Source organism: Etheostoma spectabile, chromosome 3, assembly GCF_008692095.1.
Source record: "Etheostoma spectabile isolate EspeVRDwgs_2016 chromosome 3, UIUC_Espe_1.0, whole genome shotgun sequence".
NCBI classification, from domain to species: domain Eukaryota; kingdom Metazoa; phylum Chordata; class Actinopteri; order Perciformes; family Percidae; genus Etheostoma; species Etheostoma spectabile.
The window spans coordinates 9,387,745-9,402,077 of NC_045735.1; the positions used below are offsets into that span (position 1 = coordinate 9,387,745).

At 38.1% G+C, this 14,333-nt stretch overlaps 2 protein-coding genes across 5 annotated transcripts in view; both read left to right on the plus strand.

The window, feature by feature from the left end:
• The first annotated feature begins 1,515 nt into the window (after positions 1 to 1,515).
• Positions 1,516 to 7,023, plus strand: mmp20b (matrix metallopeptidase 20b (enamelysin)). Its single transcript, XM_032512327.1, has 10 exons — positions 1,516 to 1,689; positions 2,385 to 2,623; positions 3,234 to 3,382; positions 3,637 to 3,762; positions 3,872 to 4,030; positions 4,171 to 4,312; positions 4,676 to 4,809; positions 5,076 to 5,232; positions 5,731 to 5,834; positions 6,921 to 7,023. Exons 1-10 carry the CDS (start codon positions 1,555 to 1,557, stop codon positions 7,019 to 7,021), a joined length of 1,446 nt encoding a protein of 481 aa, XP_032368218.1. The 5' UTR covers positions 1,516 to 1,554; the 3' UTR covers positions 7,022 to 7,023.
• A 4,229-nt stretch (positions 7,024 to 11,252) lies between these two features.
• Positions 11,253 to 14,333, plus strand: part of tbrg1 (transforming growth factor beta regulator 1) — a 7,278-nt gene continuing 4,197 nt past the window's right edge. The window contains exons 1-7 of one of the 4 annotated variants that reach the window (XM_032512322.1): positions 11,253 to 11,525; positions 11,759 to 11,890; positions 12,386 to 12,443; positions 12,548 to 12,630; positions 12,769 to 12,805; positions 13,184 to 13,246; positions 14,047 to 14,283. In XM_032512322.1, coding sequence (XP_032368213.1) covers positions 11,772 to 11,890; positions 12,386 to 12,443; positions 12,548 to 12,630; positions 12,769 to 12,805; positions 13,184 to 13,246; positions 14,047 to 14,283 — 597 coding nt within the window. In that variant the 5' untranslated portion in view covers positions 11,253 to 11,525; positions 11,759 to 11,771. Of the gene's footprint in view, positions 11,526 to 11,601; positions 11,625 to 11,758; positions 11,891 to 11,913; positions 12,044 to 12,385; positions 12,444 to 12,547; positions 12,631 to 12,768; positions 12,806 to 13,183; positions 13,247 to 14,046; positions 14,284 to 14,333 lie in introns of those variants that run through there. The other 3 variants (XM_032512321.1, XM_032512323.1, XM_032512324.1) reach the window with 3 other exon arrangements.

Here is a 14,333-nt window from a genome sequence, read left to right on the forward strand (position 1 = left end):
TGTTCTTTTCTTTGCAGAAAAATAATCCCAGTCCAAACAACTGTAATCCAGGTATTGCATTCATCCATTCATCTCAGTTTGGATCTTTAGGGAGGATGCACTGTGCATTGTACATTGTATTGTGCCACAGTGACCACAATGGGAAGCCAAATTCAGGTACTTTAAAATTATATACATAGTGGCCATCATTTCCTTCAGTTTTAATTGTTAGAGTGTCTATTTCTCACAGTGGCACAATGAGAGCAGACAAGAGAGCTTTTAGCAGAGGTAAAATCAGATATATGCTATTTTTAAACAAAAACCCGCAATATGAACGTATTAATGTTTGTATGGCCCCCTGTCAAAATATAGGTTGATAGTTTGTGATACTTTAAATTAGGACCCATGACAAAAATTGACTCAATAAATAGTTCCGTCCATTAAGCTGCATCTGCCCTGCATGTGTTTCAACTGCTTTTATTACCACAGTGGTCTCCCCCAGCTTGTAACCAAACTATATTCTCAGTCATCACTCCTGCTAAAAATGACTTTATTACCTTGCCTGTACTCAGACCATAAAACCAAAGCAACACAAATTCTTTGTGTCTTTTTGCCAAAGAGCGTGGGGTACTCTGAGAAAGTCATCTTGCCCTGCAGAGGAATGCTGTTGGTCCCATATGGCACCACAATGACCAATCAACCGTAATTGTACCCTGAACATACCACAGCACCACCCTTGCCAGTCTACGCGGCCTGGCTGGCGGCCTTTTTCCTGTTTTTTAAGGCCTTAAATCCACCCCTGCAATTTCAGTTCCCCTTCAGCGAACTCTCTCACTGAAAGGTCATACATGTATTTGCCGCTAAAACGGGTAAAGAATGTGCTTTCATGAGGCAATTTCAGGAGCTCTTGCAGAATGTGTGGGACAGAGCAGTGCCACCTAGCTCTTTGTGTTGCATCAGTCAGGTCTGGAGGGAGTTTAGTTGAGGTTGCCCTACCGGAGTTCCACTGAGGAAATACTTTACTCAATATCAGAGCTGCTTGGATATTGATGACGGAAATATCAACATGTTTGTGCCAAACATACTCATAGTTACAGCAATGACTGCAGAAAAAGAATCCTTGTCTATGTTGTGTGTTGCCTCATAACTTGTTTGGGATTGATTGGTATCTGTGAGTCAGCAAACTGCATTTTATAACCTCCAATGTATGATTTGTGTCTCTTACTTATTCACTTCACTTGAATTACTATCAAAACAATTTTAGCCTAAATTTGCATCTGATTTGAATGAGATGTTGAAATTGAGAGCAAACACTGATTACGTTATCCATTTAAATCATGATTGGAGCAAACATCTCATGTGACCAGAAATGTCATTTTTTTCTTTTCTGGTTTTGCTGTCTTTGGCTTTCTGCAAACCCCTCCCTAATTCCATGGTACTGTATGAGGCTTCACTTGGATTTGCAAGTGGTATGAGTCACAATAACCATTTAAAAGGCTTTCTCATTAACCAGAACTTCCATCTCCATGTTTTTAAACTAGGCCACTAAAATCCATGTAGTGTTCAGTCTGTGAAATGCATGTCATGCAGCTCTCTTGCTGTGTCTTGGTCTTACTGATGCCTGGTCCGTGTCTTACTGCGCCCACAATTTTGCCGGAGAGCGAGAGCTCTCCTTCTACAGAAGCACAGGTTGACTTGAAGCTGGCCACAGTAAGTGCATAATTGCATGAGTTGCATGATATTAGACTGGATGGGATTTAAAAAAACATGCCAATGTTAAGGTATTTCTTTTGAAGGAAGGACATTGCAAGAATCCATTCTCGCCTTGGTGCTGGATGTTGAGAGAATGTTTTTTATTTCATTTGTTTTTGTGTGGGTGGGGGACAGAGGTAAGCAACTGTACTGCCCTGGGAGCTCTTGTAGTGGTTACATTGCATGCTTTAGCAACTTCGTCTTACATTCTATTTTTTCTCTCTTCCTAATTTCCTTTCATAAATGTATTCTTCTAAGTGTATTCTAAGTGTATTCTGGTTGGGACAGACATCCTGCATGGAAATTAGTTACCAATGTTGCTTGCAAAGTCTTTATTCAGTTTGGAATAATTTTAATTGTATCATTATTTATAATTCTAATTGCAATTATAGATGATCTGGTTGACATTTGATGCTGGAAATCTGATGACCCAAGGGTGCAGATTTAAATCTTTATATAGATAGAAAGTTATAAACAATGTGATGGATGTAGCCAAGTATGACAATAACGTGTAATCTACTATTATGCATGCTGCAAATAAAAAGATCCTCAAAGGTAACACAGCTTTCTACCCTGGCAATAATTAAGTTGTACAGGATCAATAGTCAATTCCCTGGCTCTTGCAACATAATAATAACATAATCTTCTCATAGGAATACCTCCAGCAATACTACAACCTCCAAAAGGACCCTATGATGCGCATAAAGTGGAGCAGCCCTTCCTTTACCTCCAAGGTGAAAGATATGCAGATATTCTTTGGGCTCAATGCAACAGGTATGCTGGACTCAGTCACCCTGGAGATGATGAGGAGCGCCCGATGTGGCGTGCCAGATGTGGAGGACTACAGCCACATCCAGCGGACACGATGGAACAAGAATGTCATCACCTACAGGTGTCTAAGTGGGCTTTAATGATGTTTAATGATCATGATGCTACAAATCTTTTTTAACTTTTTCAGTGGAGTAGAAATGCACTCTGACAGATACATCTGTAGATGAAAGATTTAGGCATGTCTGACCCACACTGGTTTTCCCTAAAAATGCAAACTACGCCAATACATGGGAAACATTTTAATGCAGCAGGACATAAAACCTTTGGCAGCAATAAGGAGCTGTCACAAATCATTGTGGTTAACTCATTATTGGGTTTGGGAGTTCTGCCTCTAAGAGTTATTTTGGGCTCGTACAAGTGCCAAGTTCTTTATGTGTGCTTGGACTTATGTAACACTGTCTGGTACTTCGTAATCCATTTCTTTGCTGTTCCTTTTCAGTTGTGACTGCTGGATTACACACAGAACATATGCAAAAATTAAGAAAAACAAAGACAGGCAGCTGTCGTCAAAGGCTGTAACCATGTAGGTAGTACATGTCATCCATAAACTAGCTATTATTCTTTAAAAGTATCAGAGTTGGGATAAAGTTGCTATCAATACTTTTTGAAAGACATGTTTCTAGGGGACATTGTTTTGATCCTCACGTTCATCAACAACATCGCTATTGCAGCATTGGCAGGTACACCAGAGATTTGCCTCGCAACACTGTGGACGCTCTGATTGAGTCAGCGTTCAGCGTTTGGGCCAGAGCCAGCAGTCTGACGTTTGTCAGGTCACACACCCTCAACGCTGACATCATGGTGGAGTTTGTGACCAACGGTGGGTTGGTCTTTTTGCTTCACACAGGAGAGATACACTACATGTGATATTTTGAAGTGCATTGAACAGATAATGCTCACATAAGTTTATCATTGAGTGACATATGAAGTATCATGTCAACAACAGTCTCATGAACACACACACAGGGAGCTACAGTAATCATTCAACTGCTGAGCAAGGCAGCATCATCATGCACTCAAAATTTAGTTCTCTGTGGTTTCTATTTCATGTTTGGCTTGGATTACATTATGAAGAACATGGTGACTTTTATCCATTTGATGGACCCAGAGGCACACTGGCTCATGCTTTCGGTCCAGGGCAGGGCATTGGAGGGGACACGCACTTTGATGACGATGAACACTGGACAGCAGGAGGGACAGGTGCAGAACTAAATCACACTGGCAATTCACAATGATGCTGAAGGGATTTAATAGAAAGCCAACAAACCAAATATTATCATTTTGATGCATATTCTTTGTGTTATTGCAGGTTTCAATCTGTTTGTTGTAGCTGCACATGAATTTGGCCATGCTTTGGGCCTTAAACACTCCAGGAACCGAGAGTCACTGATGTACCCAACCTACATATCCTTCAGTTCAGCCAACCTGTTATCCATGGAAGATGTAGCAAACATCAATGCCCTTTACAGTAAACAATTTCTATCTATTTAAAAAGAAAGATTTTATCTTAATGGAAGTACAGTAACATTAATACATTACAGTTTGAATATTTTCATTGTTATTGTGGAAGTGGAACCTGATCTTCGAGTTTGTGCTTATGTGTTTTAGGTCCTGTCAGAGGTCCAAATTTCTTTTCAAGGTTCAGCTGGAGCTCTCAGAACAACCCCTGGTTGCAGGACAAATGTGCTTCAGACCTGACCTTTGATGCTGTGTCCACCCTTGGGGATGCAACGTTTTTTTTTAAAGAAAGGTACGTTGATGATTTTTCTTTCTTTTATTCTTTAATTTAAACCACTTATTCATATTAAGATATATTTTGTCTTCAGAAGAAGCAAAAAGATCAAAGGTTGTTTGTATCTCTAAATTAGGTACAAACATATGTATATTCTGTATATATGTTTAAATATATATATATATATATATATATATAGATGGTATGGAATATTTGAAGGTTTTATTATTAACCATTTAATGCAAACTGAATGTAATATTCTTCATGGGATGTAACGGTAGTGATACATGTATAAGGTTTTGCCTAAAGGATATTCAATTTCTTTTCATTTCATCATAATCATGAATGTTTTGGCCTAACTGACAATGTTTTTCCCACAAGATACCTCTGGATTAAACATAATGAGCAATATGACATCAAAGAAGGTCCCATAACCAACTTTATGCCCAAGATTGAGACCAGCATTGATGCGGCCTTCTGGGTGCCTCGCAGATCCACTGCTTATATCATTCATGGTAACTGTCTTAATTCAGTACTGCAAACTGCAATATGATATTTCTTGGTCTCACTGCCTCCTTATAATTAAATAGAATCCCAATTGTTACACACAATCCAACTATTAATCATCCCAGTATTCTGCATTCACAAACATTCAACATTCATTATATATTAAAATATGTTAAAATTTTTACAATCACCAAACTAGTGAAATCCCTCCGACATAAAAAAAGAAAAGTAGACGATAAAGACAAACACAGATTTTCCCCCTTTGTTTCGACAGAATCTAAGTTCTGGACAGTGAAAGGCTCTGTTGTGAAGGGAAAGCCTCGACTACTCAGCCACTTTGGATTTCCAGCCTGGGTCCAGGACGTTGATGCGGCAGTGCACATAGTGAAAACAGGACGCACCCTTTTCTTTATGCATGACGCTTACTGGAGGTAAAGTGACAAATGAACAACATGAATTCAATAATTGGATCAATCATGGCAATTATAGACTGCACAGCCTTTAGAAGAATACTAATGTTTTGCACTGTAGATTTTAGTATTTGTCATGAGGACAGAAGATTTGACTCCGACATCATGCATTAGCAAGAGCCACATAAGAAATTCATGTATGCGTGCCCTTCCAATTGAATTTTTAAGGCTAAATATAATACCTAGAAAATTGCATATATTTGATGAAAGTGTAGTGGCATGATCGAGACAAATCACAAAGCACCGGTAGTTAGGGACATTTAAAAAGTTGACTCCGACTGAAAGATTCCGTTTGTCATTTGGACCTCCCACACAGAGCAAAGGGCTCAATTTGGACTTTGATGATGTGACCATACCAGTAGCAGCCATGGACAAATGTTTGTCTCAGCTTTGAAAGGGAAACAGATGGCCTTGAGTCATGACTTCTGATGAACATCGTTTATATCGTGTCTGTTTCAGTTACAATGAAAACCGAAGGGTTATGGATTTTGGTTACCCAAAGTACATCAGCGAAGACTTTCCTGGAGTCAACACAACAATAAATGCAGCTGTTCATAAAGAGGGTGAGCCAGTGTAATTATTATAACCCACTGAACTGTATGTTTAAAATGTTCAGTCAAATCTAAAAATGTTCCACAACATGCATAATATATCCATCAACAGTATCACTGTTGTAATGTAATAAAGTATAAATACTTCACTACTGTACTTTTAAAATGTAAGATTTTCACTTATCTGTACTTTACTTCGTTATTTATATTTCCAGAATATTTTTTTCTTTTACTCCAATGCATTTACTTAATAAAATGTATACTTTTACTCCTCTACATTTCCCCTAAGCATCTCAGTTACTTGTTACTATAAAATAAAATCTTCATAAAGATTGCAGTTGCTAGTAGCCAAGGAGGACAAGGAGGATTAAAAAAAAACATTAGGAAGTCTTCAGAAGAGGTAATATCTTATCTTCAAGTTTCTACGCGGGAAAGTCACTGGACTTCTTCTTCTGAACAGAGTTGTGTGGAGCTGAATTAGCTTTGTAGCAACTCATTTGGTGGTAGCTTGAATGTAACGGATGTTTATTAATTCAAATTAATTCATCAAAATTACGCACTAAAGCTTTCAGTACAGTAAATATGAGATAATTCAAGACTTTTACTCAAATAATATTCTAAAAGGAGACTTTAACTTCTACCAAAGTCATTTTTGGTAAGATGATTGTATTATTATTAAGTTTTGCTTTCAAGTAAGCCTACTTTATACAAGTCTGAACAGTATAGTCAAACGGTGATACTCTGAAAGGAAAGTGTAGCTGGGCCGTAGAGTTGGGAGGTACTTCTCTCTGTAGCTTCAGGGGCTTTTGCAATGTGTATTTTCATAATTAGCATAGGAATGCGAATTTACATGAAACATCAGCCAAGTCTAGTGACATTTTTTACGGAGGATGTGGTTCCCCTCTATTATTTAAAACTTATGCTTTGCCCACTTTACTACTTTAAGTTCACAAAGCTCATCATCATCATCATCACCATCATGATCATCATCATCATCATCAACAAAAAACAGAAAAAAACATTCCAGACAACACAGCATGGTTAAATATTATGTGAATCACTGTGTTTGCATCTTTAAAATCTTTGTTTTTTTTTCAGGTTTCATCTACTTCTTTGTCGGACAACAAGTCTACAAATACGACTACACCCAGAAAAATGTTGTTGGAGTTGAGAAAGCTAATTCCTGGCTTGGATGTTGAAATACTGTAAATCCATGAACATGTGACAAGGAAATTACCTCAATATCTTGAATAAATCAAAACAACAAGAAAAAGAAAAAAACTGTGCTTCTTCAGTTTTGAGTAAATTTGTATTATTCGTTCATTTTTTGTTTTTTCAAAATAAAATAAAATAGTTCAAACCTGATAATAATGTGTGTTTTTAAATCTGTTTCCCACAGTGAAACGCTCCCAACATCAGGTTTATGGTTTGTTTAGTCCCTGTGGAGGAGACTGACATACTGTAGACACTATATGTTAAATGTAAATTAGGTTTGCCTCACTAATGTTTGACATGACTGAGTGCAATCTATAGAAATCACAAATTACACACTTTCCCTTAAAAGAGACAAAAAGCCCAAACATTATATAGACGTCTCATTGGAAGGTTTCAACCACAACAATCTCCAGAACTTTTTGGCTGGTAGACCCACTGTAACTATCTGTGCTTTTGTGAAATGCCCAACAAAAAAAAAAAAACTTAATCTTTTCCCCAAAAAAGCCTATATGGAAGAACCACACCATCACATGCATCTGAGATGTTTAGTTTTCACTCATAACTGTAATATTGTAAAAGCATTTTATTGTAGATTTTGTTTTATTTTTATGACATGTTACGGGAACTACAGTTGTGGAACTTGTAGCTGCACGGTCTCGTGTGTGTGTGTGTCCGTCTTTGGCAATGCCGGATTGCCAAATACAAGGTTGTAGCAAAGTCCTTTTGTTCAGCCCTAAGGATGTGGAGAGATGCAGCACCACTGACGTCAAAGTCAACCATGGCAAAGCTGAATTTGTCTTCTCCCTCTCCCGAGAAGTAACTCCAAAAAGAATAATTATGTTGGCTAAGTACTCACGGCAGAGTTACCAATTATGGTTAATAATAATGCCACATAAGAAAAAGAAACACAGCTTATTAAATGTTTCAGTCCTGTCTAATTCATTTTGTGAAGAAGTGTATTTTCTGTTGCAGCTCATGGAGATTTCTTTCCCTTTGAAGGACTCCGGGGTGGGCTGCCCCATGCTTTTCAGCATGGAGAGGGGATGGGAGGAGACGTGCACTTTGATGGAGGACTAAACGTGGACAGTGGGGAGTCAAGGTTTGTCAGAATGAAACAAAAGATTACCTTAAAGAAGCTAAGAATCAGAATAGTAGGCACACTGCCAAAACAAAGCTTTGCCTTTCATAGGTCTTGTTGAGGTTAATCAATATTTTGAGTTAATTACAACACCGTAAAAAAATCCACAGTGGGGAAATGCGACGTGTATTTCCTTAAGTATTGTATAAAAGTAAGTATGTGTTCATTTTTTTAGAATGTCCATGTTATGTTACTTACTACACTACATAATAGTGTACTTTTTACTCCACTATATCACAGTTTTAGCTACATTACAATTTAAGATTATACTTGCAAAAATCAAGAAATTGTCATTCAATATTTATTACTGCACACATTAATGGATACATAATACTCCAAGAATCCAATATATGCCATAATCATGTAAATCTATTTTCTGCAAGTATTTTTTCTTTGGACACTAGTCTACATTTTGCTGACAATACTTTAACTACAAATCGTGACATCAGGAATTTGATTTATTTAATATTTCAGTATTTTCACTTTTTCTTGATTATAGGATCTGAATATTTCTTTTGACAGTGTTGATTCTGAACCAAAATTGGCAGCAAACAGCTGTTGCACTGCTCTTTGTGAGTTGAAACCTTGCACAGTGTCACAGCAGGTGTTGCATGTGCCTTTGACAGCTGTTAGAAAACTTCTGCTGTGACATCATCACTAGGGTGTGGCCAGTATGGCAGTTTTCAGTGGGATTCTGTGTTATTTCATCCATCCAAATGAACTAACAGGACTTGTCTGTTGCTGTAATTCAGGTCACAGCCTGTTCACTGTTGCAGCTCATGAGCTCATCCACTCAATGGGTTTGACTCACTCAAAAGACCCCCTGCTGTCTTGCACCCAAAATATAGGTTTCACAGCAGTTCACAGTACTCTGTTTCCAAAGATGATGTTGGATCCAAATGCTGTATGGTGAGGAGCAAATAAAAATACAAGCACGGTTTGAGAGCTGCATGAAAGCATCTCATTAGAAGAAAACAATGCACTGAAAAAAAAAGAACACAATCAAACTGCTTCACAGATATTCACGATAGAAGTAAAAGTGATCATGTCATCTCTTCCCAGTGTGTTACCAGGGGGGCTACTATTTACTCCCTCCCCCCTCTGGAACAGGGGCTTGTCTTAACACTTACTGGAATGCACAAGGGGACACTGCTTATTCTTATTCAGCTTATATCAGAACAATACACATGTCAGGCTGACAAGGCTGTCTTTATAAGAGGAGAGTGGATGGGGAAAAGGTAGAACTCACAGACACAACTTTCCAAAGCGCAACAGTGTAACTACTGTTTGGCTGTTTACATTAACATTAACAGCAAACAATTTAGACCATTAGTTGTTTTGCATGGATGATGCAATTTTAGAATTAGGACCACAGAGCTAGTTTATTGCAAATGCAGCCGCATGTGATCATGTGCAGAAGATACAATTAGCAAAAATAGGGAAGCTTTAAATGGGTTGGTTCACCAAAATACAACAAAATATATTTTCTGCCTTACATCTTATGGCAGGGGTCTTCAACTTTTTTAAGCAAAGGATCCCTCAACTTAATGAGAGACGCATCAGGGACTTCCTGCTAAATATATCATGTAAATTGAGTTACATATTAAACTGGGCCTACAATAACGTGCAGGGCAGACTAAACCCTTTACACATGACTTTTTTTTACACAGAGTACTAAGCTATTAAAACAGCCTAATAATTGTCGGCATGAATTTATAAATCATGTTTTAATGTTTAAACATACATGTGGCACAGTGAATCTTCAGGATTAACTGTGCGTGCGTGTGTGTGTGTGTGTGTGTGTGTGTGTGTGTGTGTGTGTGTGTGTGTGTGTGTGTGTGTGTGTGTGTGTGGATGACCTTAGTGGCTACGTTGCCTAAAGGCCAATGTGCTTATCATCAGTGGGGATTTATGTAATATTCATGCTAAAACTTTTTAATTTTTGAAAAAACTTCAAAAATGAACAATTTTTTGGAGGCCCACCCGCATTGACTCTGAGGAGCCCGAAGGGGCCCTGGACCAGCTGTTGAAGATCCTTGTTTTATGCTATCCAGACATGAAGATTGATTTGGCTTCATTTTACAAGGTTATCAGGGAATTGCTTCCACTCCAATACAATGGAGGTGAATGGAATTTTATGTCATCTTCACAGCCCCATCTATTTCCAGACACAATGTGTCCCCAAGCTCCAGATAAAACCATTTGGACAATCACCTCAGTAGAAAGCAGTCCCAATGAAAACAGTGAGGTCAACATTGAGGTCAGTCCATGGTTTTAGGTGTGTGGCATATTTATGCTCTGCGAGATGTCCCTGTAATTTGTGTTGTATTCTCTCTATTGAACAACCACACTAACATGTAGGTGTGTTAGTAGGCCTGTACCACATAGCCTATTGGAGGTCATTTTTGCATTGATGAAGGATGAGGGAAGATATTATTATACAATGAAGGTGCCAGAAAGAGGAAACACTGAACATCAAATGTGTTTTGAAATCTTGACTATGAAGAGATTTTTTTTTTTTAGATCACACAGTTGCTGCCAGGAGCAGAAGCATAATGTCCTTCAACTATTGATGTGTATTGTGTACGGAAGTCATATGGCCCTACCCAAAATCTAAATGGAGAATAATAATACTATTGTTATTATTATTATTAATAATAATAATAATAAATAGGAATAATAATAATAATAATAATAATAATAATAATAATAATAATAACTACAAACGGTGAGATAACAGTGAGAAAAATCATCTACTTTTGCAAACTGTTTGTTATTAAAAGCAGACAACTTTCCACTTTGAGCACTGGATGTGCTCAAATTTTCCACGATGTGAAGCCCAATTTTAAACTTGAACTTCTCATTTTTCTCATTTTCTTTTCTCACAAAAAAGATTATACAACCACTTTGAAATAATTTAATCTGAATATCAATTTACAAACTCAAAACCAACTGTAATTTTAAATGTTAAATTGGTATTTTATCATTTTTCTCACTGTATGTAACCTTTATGTATGTTACATTATTTTTAAAAAGCTTCACAACAAACAAAACCGGATATCCGGTAGAAAAGCTCTACGGAATAAGGTCCGATGTGAGCCACTGGCCTTAGTTCCGTTGTCTACGTGCATATATTTGTTATGAACCACATTACTAAATGCTTTTCTGTGAACAGCTCCGTAGTGTAGTTTTATTACGACATAGGGTGCTGTTAAGAGGTTAACCCTAGTGTTTAGCCACTCTGTATTTAAACAACGCGATGAAGACGACTGGAGGTTCCGGTGGACACACGGAAACAAACAACCCGGAGCACGAAGTGAAAGAAGAGGCTTTGCTGCGGTTTCACTGAGGTGTGTGCGTGTTATGTACTCCTGTATATGATGGCATTGGCAGCTGTGAGCAACTCTTAGCTACACTATCACGGAATATTGAGATTTCTGTATGCATGTGTGAGTGCGTTCTCTCTTGCTTAACGTTACAGCCTCAATGCTGCTAATGTTAGTCTAGCTGAATGGATGAGAGGTATACCAGTACAGGCAGTAAATGATAATTAATGTATTGTTAATGTCCTTTCTGTTTACAGGTCCCCCTCTCTTATGGATTCACTCAACACTTTTGAATCTGAGATGGAGGCTGATGAACAGGGGAACTACTCTCTGTTTCCTGCTCTGGACAGTATTGCAAGTCTATCTGGGACCGCTGAGACCCTGGAGAGGTTGTTGGAAAAGAATGTGATTTTTAATACATGCCATTATGGCGTCATACTTTTATAAAACGCCCAGTGTAGACTAACTGCTTCTACTGTGCAAGAATACATTTAGACAGCAGAGTGGAATTGCTACAGAGAGGACAAGACCATCCCATCCGTGTAGGTTCTGGGAATTAAATCCTAATACAAATCAGATGCTATGATTTAACACTAGTTGTCCCCTTTCTTTGCAGTGCTTTGCAATTCTGGGCTATCATTTTAGTTTATTTGTCTTTTTTCACATTTGTTAAAAAGCAATCCTATGATGTATGTTGAGTTGGAATTTTATACATTGCAATTTGTAGTTGCCCACATGCTGAATTCAGTGGTGCAGTTTTATTATTTACTGAAATACGGATGGATATGCGCTCTAAAATTATGTTACTTGATAAGTTAATTTTCAATGTGACAATAAATGAAATAATGTTTCACTGGATGAAACTAAACTTTTTCTGTTTGTAGCGAACCACCCAGTGAAATTGCAGAGAAGCCAAACCTCACATGGCTCGATGCTGCACAGGTATCTGCTGTGCATTTATTCCTCATATTTCAGTTTGGTGTTTAATAACATTTACCACAATCAACTGGTGTGTGTTTTTCTTGGTCCCCTATTCTCTCATGTAGATTGTCTTGGAAGAATCTGGACGTCCTATGCACATAAAGGAGATTAAACAGAGAATCATCGACAGGGGACTTGTTCAATCTAAGTACAGCAATCCTCTCAACTTACTACACATAGTATTGCCCATGTGCTCAAACCATGAATCATTAGTTTCCTGGGTAGACCCCAAACTTGTTCCTTGGTCTACATGTAGACTCTGCTTATTCTGTTCTCTCCTTGGCAGTGCAAAATCAAGTCTGGAGGCTGTCATGTACAGAGAGGTAAGGACGATGTTTAAGACGCAGTCTGACAGCAACCTCTGCTGTTGAGTATAATAACTTGCACCTCCATTTAACAGTTGTGTCAGTTGATACAGTACATGTATCATCTGTGTTTCTGTTACAATTTTTCTTTTTCATATTTTTCTTTCTCCATGTTTTTCCATTCTGCTTCTTTGGCCTCATTTTAACAACTTTAAAAAGAGGCAGACGTTTCTCTGCTGGTATCAGAACAAAGGATGCTCTGTGCTCAGATGCAGAAGCCTTGAACCTGCTGCATCTAATAATGGTGGAATTCATCTACAATAACCCCCAGCTTTTGGGAATCAAATTTGGCTTTTCCGCCCCGTGCATTGGCCTCAGTCTCACATTATGTTTCAGACACAAAAAGGCAGCAGGAGATTCAAGAGGATTGAGAACAGAAACGGAGTCTTTGCACTGCTGGTGAGTTAAATGGGACACCAATGCCAATTTCACACAAAACCCGAATAGACGTAAATTAGGATACTGAAAATGCATTTGACCTTTTATGCCCGACTCTTGGTCATTGATACATACTTGGCGTTAAAGATCTTGGACTTGAACTGTAGTTTGATACACATAACGGCCTGGTATAATTCACATCATCATATCACATATCAAATAGACAAAATTTATTTATAGTGGAAATAATATTGGTACATACAGTGAATGTAGGATATCTTATGTGCTATTTATCGTCTTATTTAACCTTATACATGAGGGGTAATGTTTGTTCATCTCCATGATCCATGAGAGCAGAATTTTAAAGTTGACGAGAAGTCACTCCTAATTTTTAATTATAACTACAGTACTAGTAAGCCCTTAATAATTCTTTAACTACAATAGGACAAATGCTTACACCATATGCAGGATCTTGGGGCAATGCTGGACAAGTCAGTTGGACTTAGCCACACCTGGCCACTGTTTTTCAGTGTTAAAAGGGATACAAGCGGGAAATCCTGGAGGAGCTCTGAGAGTAGATTTAATATCTTTTCTTTTTATTTTATTTAGTTTTAAAGCTCTTGTGCACATTTTGTTTTCAGCAACTTTCATTGTTTGTCATACAGCAGTCTATGTGTAAGCTCCCATCAGTGTTCTTTTTCTTTACATTTTTGTCTGTATTTTCATCCCTCACCCTGAAGGCCACACAAGCATTAGCCTCAGGTACTCCTGTTGCACATAAACATATCTCTGTGTTCCTCCTTCCTTCTGTTTCCTCGCAGACTGATGAGGAGAGGCAGCAGGCCCTGCAAGCTTTCACTGCCCAGTCATTCCTTGGCTCTCCGCAGCAGAACACCATCTCCAATTCTGGCTCAGTTGCCTCGGTGCCTACCTTCCCATCCCCCACCAGCTCCTCAGAGCATAGGACCAAGATGAAGAGAGGTTCACGAAAAAAACAGAATGAAAAGTACAGACTAAAGTACCTTAGACTGCGGAAAGCTGCCAGCGCCATGATATTTGTGAGTAAACTATTGACTTTTGAAAATCAAGCATTTTTTTGGTATGATAA